We start from the raw sequence: 17,428 nt of genomic DNA, 5'->3' as shown, positions 1-17,428 counted from the left end.
AGAGAATTTCCGCGTTTTGCGCGCATGTGCATATAGACAAATAGGAGTTGAGTCTGGCTACATCTTCCTGTTTGCACATGAACTCCTATTCGGTGTAAATGTGCATGTTGACCAAGCGCCGCTCATGGAGTGACACTGGCCCCGCAGCTTGCAGGTGCTATACAACTCATACACCTATAAATAGTGCCGAAGAACATTAACTTAAATTTAGTTCCACACGCGCCAGGGTGATACAGCAAAATCAAGCCAGCAAGCGGTTAGGCCTCCAAAGACAATTCCAGATAATCAGCGCACATAGTGTCGAAATACAGTCAAAACGACGCCAATAAATTAGTATGAGGTTCCCATACAGTGTATAGGAACCGATGTTATTGGAAGCACTTTGCAGGTGTGGCTGGCTAAAAGCACTGTTGGGGGTTCCGCAATAGCGTCATCATGTGGAGCTTATTTGCGCAAGGTGAGCAGTTATGTGTGGGACGCGAGCGTGCGCGTGTGCAGGGCAGAAGCTAGACTACAACTACGGTGACGACAACGGTTGGTTGGTTGGTTTGGGTTTAATGGCACAAACGCAACTAAGGCCATGCTGCGCCAGTCAAAGGTCACGACAATCGTACATGGGACGACGGCATGATTATTTTGCTACTCCGCCAGTACGACGCGAGTTTGCGACATGCTGATAGTTCGGCTCTGCATAGCTACTGGACGGGCGTAAACGAAATAAATACTGACTGTGTGACGTCATCTCTGACTAAGAGTTGTACGACCGCCCGCACTTACGTCGATGCCATGTGGTGCACGTTAAAACGACAATGTCATTCGCGCTTCGACGAAGGAACGTAAAATGCTGTTCTACCTGGCCGGACGTAAAACCGTGTACAATGCAGCATAGCTTATACGTACTGCTGCGGGGAAAAGACTGGGGCATGTGGGACCACCCCGAGGGTTATGTAGTCTCATATGGAGGGTCAAAGCGCTAGCTGCCACGAGCGAAGAATGCGAGAAGCTGACACGTGACATACGCGCCAAACATCTCGAAGAGCTGGCTGGCTTTGGCACGAGAGAAGCATGCGTGGGATCGTGGTCGAATGTTTGCAGCACCGGACTGCGTTGACGGAAGCAGACTCGTTCACATTACAGAGAAGGAAGTAACGAATTATCATTAATTCCATCAAAAATAGACTCACCGCCAGGGGGCCGTGAAGAACAGACGTGTCACACACGGGCTGCCGCTTTTCGTGCTTCTCAGCCAGGAACAAAGCCAGTGACAAACCCAGTTTTTTTTGTACTGGTGCAACTGGCAAGATGAGATAAATCGGCGGACACTAGCCACTTCAGGGTAAGGGCAATCTAGCTCAATATACGAAACGTCATTTCCGATACCGCACGCTCGCAGCGCCACCACCGCGCGGTGCGTGAGCAAGAGCGCACGAGCGCTCGCCCACGCCGCGACGAAGAGCTCCTAGGATGAGCCGAGAGGCAGCTGCAGCGAGTGAAATGTCAAAGAACCCCAAAGAACACGAAACAAATAGAATGCATACGAGCCATAGTATGAGGCCATCGTCATCAGCACTATATGAAACCGATGGAAGAAAACAATGGGGAAGATACCTGGAACTATGACGCAGGCAGGGGCAGAACACTCGAATCGGAAAGCACGTGGATGGCGAATATAAAGATGCCGGCAAAAAAAAAAGACAACAGCCAAAGAGCAGACGTCCACTAAAGCACCGTCACAACAACAGCACAAACCCAAGCTGTCGCTCCTGCCACTCGATGACTTTAGGATCATCTACCGGCCGCAAGCACGTCTCGAACTCGCTAAATGGAACACCGTCGTAGTCATTCACGCAATTGACAGAGCGAGTGGGCTATCGCAGCAAGACTTCAATGACAAAGTACGCGTACAAGTACAGAGAACTGAAAATTTAATCACCGCAAGCATGACCGACAAGGAAAATGCCAAGATACTGGTCAGCATCAACAGAATACAGCTCGGAAGCACTTACCACAACTTCAAAGGCAACATACGGACTCCGGCCGACGTACCCAGAGGGGTCATTAATGGCCTGATATCCAGAACGAGCCCCCGAAGGACTCATGGTAGGAATCCGAGCATCGGCAATATGTACCGTTCTTCACGCCCAAATGATGGGTCAGTCGACCGCGGCAGTCGCATTCTTCGAAGGACCACACGTTCCTTACTATGTCATCTTCCACAGTGTAGACTTACGCTGCAGACCATATCGCAAGTCAGTGCAGTACTGTCGAACCTGTGGCAACAAGGGACACCGTCAAGACGTTTGTCTGAGACAGATACCGGATTTCTGCTACAAATGCGGCAGGACAGGACGACCACAAGACCGCGATTGCAAACCCATTTGCTAGCTATGCGGAGAAGGGCACGAAACTGCAAGTACAGAGTGTAAGAATAGACTGAAGCAGGAACCACCACCCTACAATATACGGCAACAGCGCCTCAACAGGCTCCAGCGCCTCAACCATTGGAGCTCCAGCAGTGGAGCTCCAGCAGTTCCCGAGGAGCTGAACACCTCGGCCACCAGCTCGAGCAGGAGCAGTGCGGGCAGCTCTCCCAGGCGCAGCAGATCCAAGTCATAGGGAGATAGTGATAGTGATCTATAGAAAGGAAGGACGCTCCCGCTCTCGCTCGCGGTCCCGCACGGTCAAGCGCGCGAGCTACGCCATCGTGGCAAGTGGCTCGAGCGACTCGGGTGGTACGAGCAGCTCGGACATCTCGCCGGCCGAAGCCATACGGGTCCTCGAAGACAAACTGCAGAACCAGCAGAACAAAGTGCAGAATCAGCACAGCCAATTGCAGAGCCAGCAAAACCTCATAGACAAGCTACGCGACAGTCAACCGAGACAACAAGAGCTCACCGAAAAACTGCTTCAGAAATGCAAGGAGAAACAAGAACTCACCGACAAGCTGCATCAAAAATGCCAGGAGCTCGAAAACATAAGCAGACAGCCGGCAACGACGCTGACCAAGGCGGACGTCGAAGCCGCTGCAGGTGCAAGGTGCTTGATGTCGCAAGATGCATTTGTGAAGAACATTCACGTCACGATGAAAAAAATCGTCCCATCAGCAATCGAGAAAAAAAAACGGCCGCAACCTTCGAAAAGAAGATTGCCACGCTAAACGCCGAAAACGATGGGATCACCCCCTTCGCTGAACAGTTTTATCGCGCACGTAAAAAAGAACTACGTCATCAAGGCATAATTCGACGATTCGCTCCCCATAATTTGGAAGAAGGTGCGGGCGAACAACCACAACGACTCTCGCTCCTTCTCGCATACTCGCGATCGCCGACGCGAATTCGAATCCATCGATGATGGCGACTCCTAGCCGCTAGGCGAAGAAGCATTCAACTTTTCGCATATGGCAATGGGACTGTCGACGGGACAACCTGCGATAATTCGTCAAGCTGAATCAACCCGACGTCATTGAACTACAGCAAACCAAGACGCAGAACGCCCGACTGCAAGGATACACCACATATGCACAAACCCAACGCACTGCCATCAAGAAAACTTTCACAGCGAAAGAAAAAAAAACGACGTAGACAACACCCAGACAGAACACACCCTAATCGAGGTTTTACCGTAACGAAAGACGCAGAAAAGCCTATTCGTGGCCATCGTGTGTACAGCCCCCCTCGGGACCAGCTACCGGATCTCGATCACTTTGTACGAGCTACTTTGCCCCTGTGGGACTCGAATGTTTTCGCCATGTGTCGTTTGCGTTCGTTGTCTCCGGACTTACGGATGCACCTCCCGCCTGGGTTACCACGACGTGAACAGACCATGCTATACCGTCTGTGGCTAGGCGTTAGCTTTACGAACTCATATGCTTTCCTCATTGGAGTGGCCAACAGCCCTACGTGTGGCACATGCAACATCGATGACACGCTCGCACATATTATCTGTGTCTGCCCGCGATATAGTGCCCAGAGACAAGTCATTGTGCAGAGTACTGGACCAGTTGGACAATCATCCGCTATCAGAACTCAAAGCTTTAGGCCAGTGCTCCGAAAGAACATCCGCGTTGAAGGCCTTACTCGCATTATTAAGGTTCCTGCGGTCTACGGGGCTTCACGATAGACAGCCGCCCCCTACCGCTCTGTAGTGTACGCGCTTTGTTCATGCTCGTCTCTCTTTCTCTCTATGTCCCCCTTCCACTCTGTTTCTCTTTTTATCCTCTTAAACCTTCCCCCTTGCAGGGTAGCCAACCGGAACTACCTCTGGTTAACCTCCGTGCCTTTCTCTGCATTCTTTTTTCTCTCTCTCTCTCTCTCTCTATTTGTAAGAGAAATATGGAAGTCCACGAATGGCCTCCAAGTCGTAACAGTGGAGGTCCTCAACGCCTCGCGCACGGCATGGGGCTGTCGTACTACCACGAGGAAGGATGCTTGGGTGCACGATGCCTCTCAGCAATACAGACTCACCTGACAGCGCTGTCACACGCAACTCTGGCGGTTGTTCATTTCTGCGGAGTCTAGCCTGATGTAGGGACTCTGGAGCGGGGGGAGGGGGGGGGGGGGGACGTCTGTGCATGTGGTCCGGAGCGAATACAGGCAGCACCGTAGCGGATGAGGACTATCTAACCTAATTTAATGAGTGCAGCTGCACAACGGTTTTCGTGCGGCAGCGGTGCAAAACGATGGCGGCATACGGAGAGACGCGTGGTCGGTGTCAAATGTCAATCAAAGAACAGCCACCAGCGTAGCCTGCGTCGGGGCCCTGAATTTCGTTTGAAACGCAATTTTCAAGAATTATGAATTTTCGTTTCTTACCTCTGGTGTCCCTGATTCCAAGTTGAGGGTCAGCTAGGAGGAATCGACAGACGCCTCGTGGGTGTCGCAGTCCGAGCCTCTTTGACTAAGAACAGTTTTAGTGATGTTTTAGCACGGGCACGGTAGTACAAAGCCCAGATATAATGAGGTGTACGAAGACGCCCAGGTTTTAGTGAATACATCGCACCGGATAGAGTGAGTTGCTTGCAGACTCTTGGGTGGATTTCGTGCCGCGGCAAAAGAGACCCCTAGAACTTCCGAAGGCTGTGAACACTCACTTATATACAGCTTCACTGTCGTTGATGTATGAGTTGCTAGGAACGGCGTACTTCTGAAAATTTTTTTAGATAACGCGGCACGGTTTAGCTGCAAAACACCTGCAGCTATCACGCCAAATGAATCAAAAAGCAGGAGGAATAGCTAAAGTACGTTGCTCGCTTTTTTTTTCAGAATAAGAACAAGGTGAGACCACCAGAACGTTGGGATCAATTTTCCTGAACACCCTTTTATTCAGCCTTACTCTGAGTATGCGAATGCGATCGTTTGGCATTATTGAGTGCGTTCCGGGACGTTGCCTCCTCATTCGTCGCTCGAAAAAGTCCCGGCTACCGTTGCAAGGCGTCTTCGCCGCTGGTAAACTTGAACTGGACCCTGGCAACGTCTCCGTCCAGGGATTTTCCTTGGTACACGTTGAAAGCGTGGACGCTCAAGGTGCAAGACGTTCCAGGGCTCGGTGCCGGAGTCGCGAACTCCGTCGTGTCGGGCCCGAGAACGACGCTGGGCCTGTTGACCCTGACGTTGTCCTGGACGCAGGCGACGTTGCCTTCGTAACCCCCGCGGGGCCCGTTCCACGATTCCGGACCGAGCCAGGTCAGGTAGAGGTCTCCTTCACGTGCGACCACGGAGAGGTTTCGAGGCTTGCCCGGGGCTAAAGTGAAAAAGTGTTTCCTAACATTTTAATTTCTTGATTTGCCTTTCAAAGATCGTACAAAAAAAGAAACGGATGCATTTCGCACCCGTAACAGCGCGCTACTGCTTAATCCAATTGGGTAATTATACTCAGACGCGGTAACCCATTGGGCGCACGATCGCAACAAGTACAGAATTGTCGGTAACTATGTCTTACGAAAAATTGTACTTATCAAAGAACAAGTATAACGAAAAAAATTCAGCCGAGAAGAATGTGGTACGAGGAAGCAGCACATAGATTACAAGTTAGCCTCATGCTCTTTAGACTAAGCTGATGTAGTAGCGTTTCGACAAGGAATTTGATTTTGGTATTGTTGATATTCAGAGGTACATTGTCCAAAACTCTGGCTCCAGTGGTTGTAGACTGCGTCAGACGTTCCAGAGTAAATCACGTGCTACGAGACACGCAGCCATGGGGGGCTCCCGGATTTAGCTCAGGATCTCCTACCTAAACAAATGGGGAACGGATAAATCGTATTGCTCGGAAACTACAGCACCGCATTCGATGACGTTTGTTGCGCTTAAAAGAAGTTGAAATCTAGGAATCGCAGGAAGGAGATTCTCTAGTTTAGGCAAATCAGAGAAATTCTGGAAAATTGCAAATTTACAGAAAAATAAGTTGTAAAGTTTAGAACATTGTAACTCTACAATGAAAAAAAAAATATATCACAATTCTGTAAACTACAACTGATAATGTAACTAAAGTGGACGAAATATATGCAGTATAGACCGCTCTGAAATATATTGCTAGTCTGTGAGCACGGCTTTTCCAAAACGTTTGTAAATATTATACAATTTGCACACAAGCTCTAAATTCCTATACCTCAGTTTGTCCACTTGAGACGCTATAACAGATGCCGTTTAAGGAACTGCGACGCCTGTTTCTGGTGTAGAGTTACATATTTGTAAACTCGGTGCTTTTATTGTCTTGAAACCTATTGATTTCTTGGTAACTTGAGTAAAAAGAAAATTGAGGTCCTAAATGCAAGGTTTCCTTCCTAATATTGTTAGTATCAAATTTTCTCTTTCAAATGCGACAAATTTTGTCGACACCGTCCTAGCGGTTCCTTAGCGAAAGTATTACTTTGTTTTACATGCACTTAAACAGGGGAAATGGGAATTCGCCCCGAGCTGCGGCGCACGGCCATAGTTGCATTTCGCTTCAATCGAAATGCGACTGCGACGAACTGGGATCGAACCAACGACCTCATGTTCAATAGGAGAGTGCCATTCACCACTCAGCAACCGCAACGGCGGTAGAGTAGGAGGGGGGGGGGGGGGCGGGTGAGAATGGTGCGTCCAATGACGTTTATGGCTATGCATTTTCGTGATAACACTATGCGTATGTTTTTAGCATGTTGGTAGGAGGAGTGTTGAGATCAGCGCAGTACCAGAGGCGCAGAGGTGAGCAGCCGCGCTGCTGGCGCGATCTTGCGTGAACACGGTGAACGAGACAGCAATGAATCATTACTGCCATGACCTGCTGTATTCTATACACAACTGCCGGCATAAGGGCGTCGGAGCCAACAGAATAATTAAAGCACATAGGAGTTATTTTTTTTTGTTCCTTTGACGAGAACACTCGCGGAACACAAAAATGTTTTCGAAGCGTTGTGATTGAGCAGACGGTCGTAAAGTGTCGCTACGAGCATTACGGTGGCTGTCTGGGCCTGCGGTTTTCAGGTATTCTTCAAGCAGTGAAGACGTATATGGACCAACTAAAGCTCTTCGTAAAGCTAGCGTGCAACTGAAATCATGCGTTGGCTACTGTAAAGTGTCATCCCACTACCAAGAAACACACATGCTAGTGTATCCCACTACCAAGAAAAACACATGCTAGTGTTCAGTAAGATATAAAGCCGATATATAGCTGCACTTCGAGGGAAGAAAATGGCGGGCATCGGGCCTGCCCAGATATCGGTTATTGGAAGATTGACCTGCCGGATTTCCTGTCGAATTCAAGCTTTTATGAGTGACGTAATACTAATGGGGCATTTTCTTCGAGGCTAAATCTGTACGTGGCGGCGGGGCTGCTAGACGGAGTACCTGTGCATATTACTACACTTACGGTTACTATCCGCTTACGAAAACTATGGACGTATATACCTATGCGGCTGTATCTCTGCATATGTTGTTGAACGCTTCCTAACGTGTAAGCAGTAAGGAGTGGCCAGCGCTTCATAAAAGAACGAGCTATTGTTCTGCCAGTCATTTCAGCAAGGACTGTTAGTAAGTTTTGGCAACATTGTTCATAGAAAAACAAAACAGCTAAACTACTACTTCATCAACCCATTCTCTCTCTCTCTCTTATCACCTCACTGGTAATTACGCGATATTGACGCTTCTATAGACAGCTTGTATTAACAAAGAGACTCACTCAATTATAGCAACGTTGTAACTGTGGTAATTAGGCTGCTCAGTACTCATGTAGGGTATGTAATACCCGTATTCTAGAATGCTCCTCCACTCGACGCTCTTCCTTGACTCAAGAAAGATGACAGTGCCGCCTTTGGACAGAAGTGGTCGCTTTGTTTCATTGACACTCCACGGGAATTCTTGAGAAACATAGCGCCATCTTCGGCCGAGGGGTGGCTCTGTGCTCAACTGGGTGGAATGCAGGAGGAAGTGCTTCGAGTCAAGGATAGCTTGAGAATACAGGGGGGAGGGGGGGAGGGTTAGAGCGGGTCAGCCACCCAAAACTTCCCTAAAAGATTTCAGTGCCCTTTTACAGCTTTCAAAAATGCTCCAGAAGCTTCCTTGCAGGCGCTCGCACGCCGAGCTTTACAGCACTTTTCGAGCAGCTCTGAGCACCCCCCCCCCTCTTTCGCTACTGTCAGAGCACAGAGAGTGTGGGGCCTTTCGAACTTCTGCTACGTTGCGTGCTCCAGTAACTTACGTCCCGCTGGCGTTTCGAAGACTTCACTGGAACTCTCTCCCGTTACGGCCACTCCGGTCGCTGTGACTCCAGGTGTGACAGTGACGGAGTAGTTCTTCCACGGTTTCAAGCCGAGCAGCTCGAAGCTGGTTTCATTCGCAGACAAATTTTGCACGATGGTGTCGTCGCGTTCTGCGGATCTGTCGCCTGCTGCCTCTGCCTGCTCTCCCTCTGTGTCAGTGCCACCTTCCTCGTCCTTCTTTGCGGGCATATCGGCGCTCACAACCAGACGGTAGTGAGCACCGCGGACGCCGTCAAGCTCTTTCAGCTTCGACCAGGTGACGCGAGCCGACCTACCGGTCACTTTCCCGATGGCTAGCTCTTCGACTCTCGGTATTTTCAGCATGCAGCTCGGGCCTCGAGCCACGGTGGTCTCACCTTCGAACGCTCTGCCCGGAATTTTAAAAACTGGAGTCACCGCAGCGAGCAGAGGCGCGAAATTGGGGACACCCGGAAAGGAAACTCTGGAGCGCCCGCCCTGAACTGTTTCGTTGCGGCAATCTTCGGCGACGTCTTCCGCACCGACGCACAGCTTGACGCGGTACTCGTGTCGCTCGAGTGCCTCCATATCTGCGGCATTCGCCTTCCACGCTACGGAAACGTCGCACAGCGAAGGGCTCCGATTGGTCGTGGCCAGAGTGACGTCAGAGACGTGCACGAGGCCTTCGGGATAGGTGGTAGCCGACACGATTGCCGATTGGCGTCGCGTCGTGACGTTGCCGTTTTCGCAGACGGCGACCACCTGGACTGCGTAACTCGTGTGGGGCTCCAATCCGTCGAGAGTCATCCACGTTTCGTGGGAGAATGCCGTAGATTTGCTCGTCGCCGGTGCGCTGTCATGGCGGGGGCCACGCTTCCACCACGAGAGCTCGTACCGTTTCACGACGTCGTCACCAGACCCATGAGTGGTCCAAGAGGCTTGCAATTGCGTGGGACTGCCAGCTAGTACGGCCAGGTTCACGAAATATTCCGAAGGCTCTAAAGAGACAAAGAATGAATGGAATATTCAATTAATTAACAAAAGAAACAAAGAATGAATCAAACAATCAATCAGTCAATGACTGAGTGTGTGTTCTGCTTCATTTTTTTTAGGTTTGTCATCTTTCTCTTTCTTTCCTCGTTCCTCCCCTTCTTCCTATCTTCCATTTCTACGTTTCTGTCTCCTCGTTTCTGAAAAGTAGGCAGGCGTAGTGCCCCTTCCGGCGGCGGTTGCAAGACTACCCCTCGCTTTCCCTTTCCTGCCATGTGTATATATACACGTTTTCAAATCAAATAATAATAATAACAATAATTGCAATGTAGCTCGTGAAAGACGCAGCCTGCACTGTACTTCATGCAAACGTTTCCGCAAATGAGGCAGGGCAAGAAAATTACTTAGGACACACTTGCTCGTATTTTCAATGTATTTATGGAGTTTCCTTGCTTTGTTTAGCATTTTTGAGTATTACAAGCTGCCGAAAAACGTTTTCTTGCGGATTGTTTAGGTGATTGTACATATCTTTATTCTAAGAAGATTTCTGAATCGTTATAAATTGTTACGTTACCCTTATAGAAGCTTTCATAAAAAAATTACTTATTCGTAGAAAAAGTAATAGCGCATGGGCCATAACATTTCTGCACTCGAAACCGCCTCTGACAAACGGTTGTTCTTGCCTATCTGCTCCCGCCATGTAGTAGGAAGAAAGGAAGGAAGGAAGGAAGGAAGGAAGGAACGAAGAAGTGGAGAAGGAAAGGCAGGGAGGTTAACTAGTTTAGCTCAACCGGTTTGCTACCCTACACATGAGAGCGGGATGGGGGCATGAAAGACGGTGAGGAGAGAGAGAAAGAGCACATAGCACAGCACACACATCGTCAGTTACAGTCCGTCACTCTTGCGTGGTACGTGACATCACTGTCACAGTCGGTTGTCCAAGCCCGTCTCTTTCAAAAACCGAAGTAGTCCCTTCGTCGCCTTCAGCTGCGATGTCTTCTGTATGCGACATGTGAAAATCGTTTCAACTGACAATAGCCTATTGTCAATAGTGTAGGACATCCTCTGTCGGGTGCTACTGCCTCCATTTACTCAGGCTCACGCGCATAGATGTCGCTACGCGTACGCAGCTAAGGGTTGACAGAGGAGTGTTCAGAGCTAGTTCCACTGATTTCATTAGCAGAAAAAGAACGCGGAAGTGATATTTATTCTTCTTTCTTCAAATGGAATATAATTCATTACTACCAGTGGTTCACTAAATGCAATTGCCAAAGTGACGTTGTGCGGCGTCATGGAAGTTGGTACAGCGTTGTAGCAGTGGAAGTGCGCACCCATGCCTTTCATCTCGCTTACAAAATGGGCCAAAAAGCAACGTTTCGCACACAGTGCGCTGTACAATCATTTACACCTTTAAAAGTGTAACACCCACTAACAACACCCACAGGGTGTGATTTATATAACTTACACCATAAGGGTGTGAGTTATAGACACATTTACACCATATTCTCACTTTTTTACACCATAAGGCTGTGAGTTATCGACACATTTACACCTTTTTTCACTTTTAAGGGCGTAAATTATTTTACACTGTGGGGAACTAGTCGAGCTTTCCCTGACGACGCGATCGGTGCTGCTCTTTCTCCCCTTGTTCCTTTCTTTTTTCGCTTTCGCCTAATGAAATTTAAAAGAACGTTTCAATTATTGAAAACTTTGTATATATGCGGTGAAGAGCGAGGGAAGCCTTCTTTGACGTTTCTTTCAGTCGAACGTTAACCAAATCGGCCGCTTACGATACCGAAAGCTGACTTCTCAGCAGTAACCTTCCACGCACAAGCCCACTTCCGGTTCTTTTTTTCTTGCGTGTTTCTTTTTTTTCTAGTCGGACTCCGGATTGCTGCCAAGAGTACACTGCCCTGTACTATACCTAAATACAAGGTGTGGATCTTCGTGCAAAATGGCCTCGAAAAATTGGTTGCGGAGCACTGCGTCTGCACGCAGACACTGTGGGTGTAGCCAGGCGTCAGGTTGAACATGGCTGTGGCGCGGCCAGTCAAATTTTTGGTGCAGTGCGAGGGATACGTGTCCGTGGAACAGACGTCCGAGTAGACACCCGGAAAGCCGCACGCACAGTGCAAGGGGTTCTGGAGGTTCCTGCATCGTAGAAAGAAGATACGCGCTGTGACAGCATTCTAGCAGCCATTAATTCAATGTTGCGTACGAATTTGCAGCAGTAAAGCATGCCCGATAAATATTTCGGATAGTCTCGTTGTGTGCTGTAGAGAAGGAGGCACCGTCTTCAAGAGGTTTGGCTCTTTTTTTCGCACTAGCTCTTTTATAAAGCAGTGATGGACCTAAAATGCGTCGAATTTGTATTGTGAACAAGCTTCCCCGCACCTCCTCCTTCTACGAATATTCGAAATACAGCGTGATTCTTACGACGAGGTGAACGTGTCACTGTACACCGTTGTCGACCCCAATAGTTCAGTTTCTGGAATTCCTTATAGTCGTGTTGAAATCCCCCACGTGAATGGTGGTCGCCGTCAGTGTCACTGGGGCAGCGAGTGAAATATAATAAGTCGGGTATATTTTTTGGAAATACCCCGATGTGAAGCATGAACTGTGCGAACGTAACAATTGGCGCCTTCGCAAAGTCTATGCTAAAGCCTCCTGTAGTTTTACGAATGTCTGCCCAATTGAGAGAGAGACAGAAACTTTTATTGACTTAAACGATTTCCGTGCCGTGGTCGGAGACCCTTTAGTCCAAGGCCCGGTTGGCCTCGGCCGCCCGCTCGACCTGTCTGATGAAGGACTGTTGTCCCGCCAGGTCTGAGCTGGTTAGCTGTGCCTCCCATTGCTCCATTGTGTGGTGTATTTGATCAAACGGGTGTGATTCAGAATCCCAAGTAATGTGTTGTAATGTTGGTATGCCTCCACACCACGGGCAGTCGGGCCTGTAGCGAGTGGGGAACATGGCATTCTCTAATTGGGCATTCAAATTACAGAATGCCCAATTGAAGAATTCAGCTTTGTTTTTAAGGCGTCCGAAACGATGGCTTGCGTTAGCAGGGTGCGGCCAGGGTTGCACCAGCGTCGCTATGAAGTTCGCAATCTTTGCTCGCAGATTGGCATTCGGAAGCAGAGGAAAGCGAGCAGCGCTTGAGAAAAAGTTTTCCGTGCTCTAGCAAAGAACGATTTAAAGACGTTCTGGACGGTCGCTCCAACGCAGAGAACCACTGGCTCCCATTCATATTTTCTGTGGTTTGGCAGGCATTTTAGATACGGAAGAGGGTATGGTCAACTAACGCTGACTAAGCTACTGACGAAGAAATAAATACGCACACGTGAGCAGCAACTTCAGAGAAAACACTCACTCAGTTGCATTCCATTCGAAAGTGACGTAGTCGAAGCCGACGTCCACTATTTTGATGGCCGAAGGTTGCGGGCAAGCCTCTTGGAAAGCCTGTGAGTTCGCGGCAAAAAGAACACAAAAAGGTGTACTAAAGAACGTAGAAGGAGTACAACGACAACAGCTCCTTTAAGGCGGCTCGGCAGCACTTGTCGCCCACCACTCTATTATACATAACTTGAAGCTTTACATGTTCTAAAACTGGGCACGGGGATATCATTCTGCTCAACTTCCGCTAACCCGGTTTGCGACGTCTGGCGTGGTCTTTGCGTCCAATACGCTGTAGTCATCCCGCTGTTACATGATGCGTATTAAATTAAAGTTGCTGATCTTTATTAGCGATCTTATTCTTAGGAGTCAGTTTAACTGCAAGCGTATTAGGTCAACTCAAAGACCTGCTTAAATTCTTTAAAGCCAGCCATCTTTTCCGAACGTTCCGGGACTCTGCTATCCATGGCTGCTGGCTGACTGGGTGGAGTTGCCGTCTGGCCGGAGAGCTTATACAAAAAAAAAAAGAAAAAAGAAAAATTGAATTACATGCTTGATGGTGGATCGAACACCGGTCCTCCAACACAGCAGCACGATGCTCTAATCATTAGGCCTCAATGACGTTTCTTTATTTATTGCCTCGCTTGACACAGAGTTTACGAGCTCAGAAGAACAGAATAACAAGATCATAGTACTGAGAACCGTCAGCTGTTTGTTGACTACAAGTCGTCAGTATTTCGTCATGTGCAACAACATTTCAAATCTTGGAACCCACTCTGGTACATACGTCTGCACCTTCTGCACTTGGACAAAATGGGACACAGATTCGCAAAAATATTCGCGAACTGGTCTAGCGTCGATATCCGCATTGTGTACAGCAGTCCGAGTTCACCCTATATTGCGCAGGCCCAGGAGCATAACCAGATCAAAAGGCACACCATCATCGTTTTCGACCGTGAGAAAAGGGATTCCATGCGGACTTAATGACAAGTCCTTTTTCAAGGTTCTCTGCAAGATGTCCCGGAAAAACTACCCAGCCTATCACTCTAGAAACATGCTCAATTGTATCTGTTTTTTTGCATAATAAACAATGAGTACCCCACGGAACAAATAAACACTTTTCTTCTAACCATGTTTTAACGGGTAAGGTTCCTGTGTGCAGCTTAAAAAAAGGTTTTAACCCCTGGCGCAACGAGCATTTTTTAGACGCGTTTCAAAACATATTTTCCTATAGTTTTTAGAGTGTCTGCCACCACAGTATAGTTCACGGCACAATGGCACAGGAAATAACACATCAAAAGGCCTTTGTACAGTTTTTCAAGAGACACCTCAGTCAAATATTGCAAGGAAAAATGCACCGATAAGAAGCGGAAAGATGACAGAAAGAGTCATTGAGGCCTGATGGCTTATCCTAGTGGAAAGGCTGGAATAAGTGATTAGGCCTGAATGTCACTTTCTTTCTCTGTAATGCACGGGAATATGATCAGTAGGGTTGAGCGAATATCATTTACATTATATTTAGACACGCACATGAAAAGAAATATAAACAAATGCACACGTGCTACACAGTTAAACGAAACGGCGCACGTGGCAAATACATTTTCCAAGGCCCTATTCGCACTTATGGAAATCATGGCAACACCAACTAGGTGGCTCCTCCGACATAAAAGCCGCGGGTCTATGGCGATGATAATTTCCATACTATGCCACATATCCCCGACGGGGGGCGCGGGGGGTGCGGAAGTTCGGCTGGGGATGGATTGACCAAGCAGTGGGCCGTACACATTTAGAATATTCAAGAAACGAAGACAAACAATTAAGCCAATCTAAGAGTTACCGCACTGCCTATCACGCGGGTTCGCAAGAGCGCATGCGCATTGGCTCCAGCTCCCATTAGGCCAACGACGCAGGAACTAAATGAAAAAAAAACCATTTACAGCATTTCGTTAATTTCGCAAAAGCTTTACTTCCCACATATTTCAAGATGCGCGTTAGGCGCGTTGAATTGGCTTACTGTTTTTTTGTTTTTTTTTATGATCCAACCACGACTAACCACACACTCCCGTGTTTGGGCCACTGGGCCATCCTCGGCATTAACGATAATTTCCTACAGTCGGTAACCCTTAATGATCATTGGTTATCTTCGCTTCTCATTACATGCCCTGCCCATGCCCATTTCTTTACAACTAAGATGTCACTAACTCGCGCTTGTTCCCTCACCCAATCTGTTCTCTTCTTATCCCCCCCCTTACCGTTACACTCATCATTCGTCTTTCCATACCTCGTTGCGTCGTCTTCATTTTAAGTAGAACCCTTTTCGTAAGCCTCCAGGTTTCTGCCCCGTAGGTGAGTACTGGTAAGACACAGCTGTTATACACTTTTCTCTTGAGGGATAATGGCAACCTACTGTTCATGATCTGAGAATGCCTGCCAAACGCACCCCAGCTCATTCTTATTCTTCTGATTATTTCAGTCTCATGATCCGGATCCGCCGTGACTTCCTGTATTCCCTTACCACTTCCAGTGCCTCGCTATCTATAGTAAACTGCTGTTCTCTTCCGAGACTGTTAAACATTACTTTAGTTTTCTGCAGATTAATTTTTAGACCCACCCTTCTGCTTTGACTGTCCAGGTCAGTGAGCATGCATTGCAATTGGCCCACTGAGTTACTAAGCAAGGCAATATCATAAGCGAATCGCAAGTTACGAAGGTATTCTGCATTAACTCCTATCCCCAATTCTTCCCAATCCAGGTCTCTGAATACCTCCTGCAAACACGCTGTGAATAACATTGGAGAGATCGTGTCTCCCTGCCTGACGCCCTTCTTTATTGGTATTTTGTTGCTTTCTTTATGGAGGACTACGGTGGCTGTGGAGCCGCTATAGATATCTTTCTGTATTTTTACAAACGGCTCGTCTACACCCTGATTCCGTAATGCCTGCATGACTGCTGAGGTTTGGACTGAATCAAAGGCTTTCTCGTAATCAATGAAAGCTATATATAAGGGTTGGTTATATTCCGCACATGTCTCTATAACCTGATTGATAGTATGAATATGGTCTATTGTTGAGTAGCTTTTACGAAATCCTGCCTGGTCCTTTGGTTGACAGAAGTCTAAGGTGGTCCTGATTCTATTTGCGATTACCTTAGTAAATACTTTGTAGGCAACGGACAGTAAGCTGATCGGTCTATAATTATTCAAGTCCTTGGGGTCCCCTTTCTTATATTATGTTGGCGTTCTTCCAAGATTCCGGTACGCCCGAGGTGATGAGGCATTGCGTATACAGGGTGGCCAGTTTCTCTAGAACAATCTGCCCACCATCCTTCAACAAATCTGCTGTTACCTGATCCTCCCCAGCTGCATTCCCCCTTTGCACAGCTCCCCAGGCTTTCTTTACTTCTTCCGGCGTTGCCGCAGTTAATTGACATCAAACAAATCACGTAAATGCAACGGAGATTTGAACGAGCAACACTCACATGGGTGGTCTGGAATGCCGCAACAAAGCACAGCGCGGCCGTGAAACGAAGGATCTTTCTGGTTCCGCAGGACGTCATCGTGGCTTGCTTCAAAGCGTCGTGACCACAGGGACGAGGACGATTCGTTCGCCACGCTGAAAGGCGTATCGTCATGACCTGCACATGTGAGGCCCGTAACCCTTGGCCGCCGCTGCCTGTCTTGATGTTTGCCCAATACGCGCATTCGCTTCTTTTTATTTATGCCTCTTCAGTGAGCCTGTGTGTCAGCGGCTTAAGTCCACTATCTGACCCGCATTTCGTCCGAGTGCGATAAAGTCTCGAGTGTGCCGTCTATTTGATGAGGAGCTTGCTGTTAAGATGCCAGTTTCTTGGTCGAAACACTTGTGTGGAGACTCCTGCCGATCTTCATAAATAAACAAAGAAAAAAAATATTAAAGAGCGCGGCTTCAGGTACTGTGAGGGCCAATAAAACATTCTGCCTAAGGTCAAGCCTTGTCTTCCGACATTTCGGTCTTTCATCAAAAACATTTCGAGCGCGCCCTACTGTTCAGAAGAAGCAGATCTTAATTTGTGAAACTATGCGATAGCCTGTAAGGTAAATAAAGAAACGCCAGAATCTCAACGCAGATTAGAAAAATTTCGTTTTTAACGCACGTGGGATTATTGTATGTGTGTTTCTGATGTTTTAGTTTGATGTCCGTGGCAAATCCCGGACCAAGACGAATTTTTTGTTCAACTGCGAATCTTTCTCTCCGAGAAACCTGCATGGTTTTTCTTTTTAGCTTCGTGCTACAAGACTGGCGGATGTCAGTCTTTTTCGTCGATGTCCATTAGTTGCGCGTGCTTAAGGTTGTGTGTATTGCGGTTGATTT

The 17,428-nt window shown here is 48.0% G+C and overlaps 1 protein-coding gene across 1 annotated transcript; it reads right to left on the bottom strand.

Moving 5' to 3' along the window:
• Positions 1-5,296: 5,296 nt before the first annotated feature.
• Positions 5,297-16,788, bottom strand: LOC126544436 (uncharacterized). The gene is made up of 5 exons (XM_050191759.3): positions 16,557-16,788; positions 13,057-13,145; positions 11,610-11,836; positions 8,677-9,693; positions 5,297-5,739 (listed from the first exon to the last, which is right to left on the bottom strand). The coding sequence occupies exons 1-5, from the start codon at positions 16,707-16,709 to the stop codon at positions 5,417-5,419; spliced, it is 1,809 nt and encodes a 602-aa protein (XP_050047716.1). The 5' UTR covers positions 16,710-16,788; the 3' UTR covers positions 5,297-5,416.
• Positions 16,789-17,428: the final 640 nt, after the last annotated feature.

Source organism: Dermacentor andersoni, chromosome 10 (assembly GCF_023375885.2).
Source record: "Dermacentor andersoni chromosome 10, qqDerAnde1_hic_scaffold, whole genome shotgun sequence".
NCBI classification, from domain to species: Eukaryota; Metazoa; Arthropoda; class Arachnida; order Ixodida; family Ixodidae; genus Dermacentor; species Dermacentor andersoni.
Note: the sequence above shows the minus strand (reverse complement) of the source record. Positions and strands in the feature narration are given on the sequence as shown.

Bases quoted from the DNA above. Each gene is read 5' to 3' on its own strand.
- LOC126544436 (XM_050191759.3), bottom strand. From the start codon at position 16,709: ATGACGATACGCCTTTCAGCGTGGCGAACGAATCGTCCTCGTCCCTGT. The intron at 13,146-16,556 runs GTGAGTGTTGCT...GCGAACTCACAG, and splicing joins CGGCATTCCAGACCACCCAT to GCTTTCCAAGAGGCTTGCCC. The intron at 11,837-13,056 runs GTGAGTGTTTTC...TCTACGATGCAG, and splicing joins TTCGAATGGAATGCAACTGA to GAACCTCCAGAACCCCTTGC.